We start from the raw sequence: 5000 nt of genomic DNA, 5'->3' as shown, positions 1-5000 counted from the left end.
TTAACGTTAATAGGTGTGCATTTCACAAAGGCGTACCAAACTTCTGAATTAAAAAAACATTTAGAGCGAGATGAAATATAAAGCTGGGCCCTTTTACTGAACCCTTCTGCTTTCCGCACATAATTATGATTATAATTTGTACCGTTTAGTTAGGAATGTACCAGCGGGAGAAAAACATTAAATAATTTGTGTAATAAGAGGAAACCATCATACCTTTAAGATGTTGAAACTCCCGCTCAAGCTTCTTCCTCAGCTCAACTTGCTCCATAAGTTGTTTCTGAAGTTCTTCTGCAGAAACAGACAAGGTTAACAAATATTGGTCTGGTTGCGCAATTTTTTATGTTGTAAAGTGCTTTTGTCGGTTTGGCAATAAAACAATTGTAGGCCTAGACCATTAGCAGAAATTGGTGTGATTGTGAACCAAGGCAGATTTCGACACAATCATTCTGCGCTTATGATCTATATTTTGTGGTCCTTTGCTTATTTAAAAAAAATGACTGAAACGGGAATCTGATCTGTTAGGCTTACTGTAACTGGAGATAACTTCAAGCATAACGTTTGCGGTGGGGTTTGATTTGGTATAATGTGATAATTAATCTTCATAAGGAGAATAATTGAAGGAATCAAATGAGAGTTGCGGCATGGGACAAAATATACCAAAGATAATTCTCCTTAATGTTACGGTCGGTCACTGTCCAAAATAGGTTCATTATAATGTCTAGGCCTACGGCCATCATCAATAATATAAGGCCTATTCATATAATATAATATAATATAATATAATATAATATAATATAATATAATATAATATAATATAATATAATATAATATAATATAATATAATAATGTACAATTATTATTATTAATATCATATCTTTTCTAATCACTATTATTACTACAATTATTATCATGATAATAATTATTTTCAATATGATCATTAGCCTATTATCATCCGCAGCTATGGCTGCTGGGTTCATATAGACATCTTCTTCTGACTGACCTGACTGATATCATAACTAATATGTGTAATAAAGGCTAACCTACCGTCTTACCTTTTGCCTGTGTTTCCTGGTCCTTCTGTGCGGAGGGAGCCCTGGCGGTGGCCTCTTTCCCTGGAAACCATAGGAAGCGAGTTAGATCTAAACCAGTTATGCCTTATTCAATCAAGGCTTGTGATTCATCCCCTTGATGGGACTCACCCTCGTCTGATTCCTCGCTGGTTGGTTCACTGAAGGACTTGGATTCCACCTCCTCCACGGTGGAAGATGGCTCTTCTTTACTGGAGCCTTCGTCTGATGGAGAGAATAAAGCGGTGTTACTTCTTCCTGTTCGCCCTGTGCTTGGTAGACGTTGATCCATGAGGCCAAAGGACTGACCGTTTGATGTGAGAAGTCCTCTCTGATAGCTGGCAGGTCTGAAGTGATACGGGCTGTTTCCTTGTAGGCCTACCTCCTCCCTCTCAGGAGTATAAACCTTAACGCACAAAACAGTTATTCAAGCTCCACAAATAAAAATCCAGCAAAATTAAATAATTGTGTCGTTTATGGAGAATGAGTGGTTACAATCGCAGACTTTTAAGAATGTGGACCACAGATAAGGCTACACCCTTGGCACCAAAGGCCTTAATAAAATAAACAGCCTGAACCTCAAACTCTAACCATAAAATAAAATAAAAATAGTGAAAAAATGAAATGAGACAAACGTTTCCAACTCACCTCGGCGTAAGATGTGGCTACGTGGTTCTCTGGTAACGGTTTGCTCTGGACATCTTTCTCCGACGACTGCGCAACGTGTCCACTCATCCTCTGGGTGTCCCCGCGGGGGGCCGCTTTGGGCTCCGCGTCGCTCGTCAGGAGGCCGTGCGCCAGGCCGTGCGCCAGGCCGTGCGCCAGGCTCTGGCCGGGCAGGGCGCGCAGACACAGGGAGGACGCCCCCCGCGAGTCTTCGTCCTCCGGTGACTTATTATTCGTCTCGACGTCCACGTCTGGCTCGCCGTCGCTGTCGACGCAGGGAGACGCGGACCGGTAGCTGGAGCTCTCGCTAAGAAAATCTGGCGACAGGTATCCCTTACGCGAACTGTTATAGCTTTCCCTCGTTCCGTAGAGTTTCGCAATGCTTTCAGGGTCTTTGATGACGGGTCTGAACGCAGAGACGTAGTTGATCTTCCTCGGCACCAGGGTCATCCCGTCCATGGTGCGCGCCTCGTCTCCGGACTTGTCCTCGTCGTTACGAGCGGACTGCGTGCTGGAGCACCGCTCGCTGTCGATCAGGCTGTCCTTCGACGTGTTGGTGCTTCGGTCACTGTGCTCGGATAAGTCCATGTCACTGGGTCTAGGGGGGCACACAAGTTCTGAGGGCGGTTTGTGTGGTGACTGGTGGTAAGGCGGCAAGGGGAGGCTCCCCGCGGTGGGCCAGAACATGGGGAAGGGATGGTAGGCGCTCTCCTTGGTGCCGGGCCAAAGGACGCCTGATAGGTTGTGCTTGGCCTGCTCTCCCAGTAGGCTGTCCTCTTTCTTTTGACACAGGCCGAAGGCTGGGAATCCATACGGGTGTGGGAAGATGGGTGGCGGGATCTTCTGAAGCATCCCGAAGCCCTTACTGGGCACCGGGATCACGGGGTAGCTGCGCGCGGTTGTTATGTTCATGCCGCCCCGGGTGTCATCGGAGCGCAGGATCTTTGGAGGGATCTCGGGTGAGCTCGAAGAAAGACGCGGTCCGTGGGATTTTAGCGACGAACCGGGTTCTGGGCCGGACATGGGCAGGGTTCTTTTGCGGCTGCCCCCGTTAAACATGGCCTTAACGTCTTCCCACGCATGGGCAACCTCGTCTGCGGAATTCTTGTCGGTTAATTTGAGGTGTCGCCTCCAGGAGTTGAAGTTGGCTGCGTCGGGTTGCGTGTACTTTGACTCGGGCGTGCGGTGCGAATGGAAAATGAATTTGTTTGGGGAGAAATACATATTGCAATACGAACACTTGATGCACTTGGCTCTGGAGCTGTTGTACCTCGCCGGGATGAAGCTTCCCCGGCTGCCCCACGCGCACTCGTGGGACACGTCGAACGCAAAATTCTCGGGTAGTTTGGGGGGCGAGTGAGCCCCTAAAAAGGACTTGCAGAGTCTCTCGGCCTCGCGCTTGGTGATCATCCCGCAGCGCCGGGAGGAGATGGGCATGGCCCCAGCGCGCCGCAGGATCTCCAGCTGGACCGGGGTGCACTGCACGCAGGTGATGCCCAGGGCCACGCGGCGATTGTGGATCTCGTTGTAGCTGTAGTTTTTCAACAGCGTGTTGGAGATCTGCGCCAGACACAGTCTCTCCTGGCCGTCGATCACCAGCGACACGATGGGTATTCCGTACAGCACCGTCTCGCTGACCTGGTTGGGCTTGAGGTGGTTGGAGCTAGGGTAGGACAGCTCCTGTTTGGATGAGGGCGAGGAGCTGGAGTCTCTTCCCGCAGGTATTGACTCCATCCTTTGACCCCTTGGCTGAAAATATATAGAGTTTTAGAGGCTATCAACTTTTGAGTTTAATGTGGAATCGTCGCCCCTTGCGGGCCTATGTCGGCAAATTGAGCATATGCCAAGAAACAGACAGGAAGGTCGACGAAATGTGTAATTTCTTTGCTCCGATGCTCATTTAAAATGAGCAATTGTTTCTGAAAGACACTCAACATTAATTAATCACTTAAATGGAATGCTATTTAATCGTAGGTTTCAAAGCTAGTGTTACACATACAATAGCCCACTGTATTTACTTTTTTATTCTAAAAAAATAACCACTACATAATGGCTTCAGGATGCAGCAGTATTCGCGGAATTATTTATAGACTACTTGATAAACTATAAGAACAAATCCTGGCTGCAAAACTTCAGGATGGCAGCGAACATTACATTAGTATATCCGAACTCACCTTTACTGTGAGAAGATACGTCCCCGGTTCTGCAGCATAAAATAACGCCGTCAGGTTAAAAGGAAATCCAGTTTGGATAGTGAGAGCAAACGTGCGGTTTGCAGCACCGATCCAACGCTGTGAGCCCTCCTGGCTGCCTGGTCAACCCTCCTATCCCTGCTGCTGGAGCGCTGTGTGTGTGCGGGAGGCTGGTTGTGGGGAGGTTAGTGTCCACCTGGCAGACAGGCACGGCCCCTTTACGACGTCGAGCGAGCTTTCTAAAGCAATCAAGTGACAGCCGAAGTACAACAAGGCACTCCCACTCCCACTCCCCCTCACACTCACACAGCAAGACGCACAGATAGCTTTCCTGCCTGACTTTCTCGCGCGTTAGCTTGCATGTGATGTATGAACCTACATTTATTTCTCAAGAGTTCATAATATCCAAAAAAAAAAAATTAAAAATTGCATTGGGATGATATCGTTTTGTAGAATATTGCATACCCTTGAAAAAGCTGCAATTGAGTTTATTTGCATGCAGTAGGCCTATCCAGATATATCTAAATATTGAAACCCTAAATGTGTTATATGTTTATGCATTCATCAATCCTTGCACTTTTTATTTCCAAATGTGGCGACATTATGCACGGCGATGATGGAGTGGGATTTTATTTTTTTCTCAAAACAGCAGGAACCACGACACATATTGTGTGTGTGTGTGTGTGTGTGTGTGTGTGTGTGTGTGTGTGTGTGTGTGTGTGTGTGTGTGTGTGTGTGTGTGTGTGTGTGTGTGTGTGTGTGTGTGTGTGTGTGTGTGTGTGTGTGTGAGAGAGAGAGAGAGAGAGAGAGAGAGAGAGAGAGAGAGCGAGAGAGAGAGAGAGAGAAAGAGTGTGCGTGTGTGTGTGTGTGTGTGTGTGTGTGTGTGTGTGTGTGTGTGTGTGTGTGCGCGCGCGTGTTTCAATGTTAGTGCGCGTGCACGTACGTATTTGTCCCCAACCGATGATGAATGCAGTATGCAGGCCTACATCATATGTTCAGTTCTCACGGATTCACGGTTTACAAGTTCCACACGTGGCTCTGGCCCAGACCAGCTGCTCCGAGGACCGTCGTCTTT

At 47.5% G+C, this 5000-nt stretch overlaps 1 protein-coding gene across 4 annotated transcripts in view; it reads right to left on the bottom strand.

The window, feature by feature from the left end:
* Positions 1 to 4244, bottom strand: part of skor1b (SKI family transcriptional corepressor 1b) — a 6249-nt gene extending 2005 nt beyond the window's left edge. For 2 of the 4 annotated variants that reach the window (XR_009527460.1, XR_009527461.1), the window contains exons 1-6: positions 3908 to 4244; positions 1716 to 3482; positions 1377 to 1473; positions 1200 to 1292; positions 1045 to 1112; positions 214 to 288 (exon numbers count right to left, since the gene is read on the bottom strand). Coding sequence is in view for 2 of the 4 variants with exons in the window: in XM_060061900.1 (XP_059917883.1) it covers positions 214 to 288; positions 1053 to 1112; positions 1200 to 1292; positions 1377 to 1473; positions 1716 to 3467 (2077 nt within the window). In the remaining 2 variants the exon portion in view is untranslated. The remainder of the gene's footprint in view (positions 1 to 213; positions 289 to 1044; positions 1113 to 1199; positions 1293 to 1376; positions 1474 to 1715; positions 3483 to 3907) is intronic. The other 2 variants (XM_060061900.1, XM_060061901.1) reach the window with 2 other exon arrangements.
* Between the last annotated feature and the right edge of the window lie 756 nt (positions 4245 to 5000).

This window comes from Gadus macrocephalus, chromosome 9 (genome assembly GCF_031168955.1).
Source record: "Gadus macrocephalus chromosome 9, ASM3116895v1".
Taxonomy (NCBI): Eukaryota; Metazoa; Chordata; class Actinopteri; order Gadiformes; family Gadidae; genus Gadus; species Gadus macrocephalus.
The sequence above is the reverse complement of the archived record's forward strand: the minus strand, read 5'-3'. Positions and strand labels throughout refer to the sequence as shown.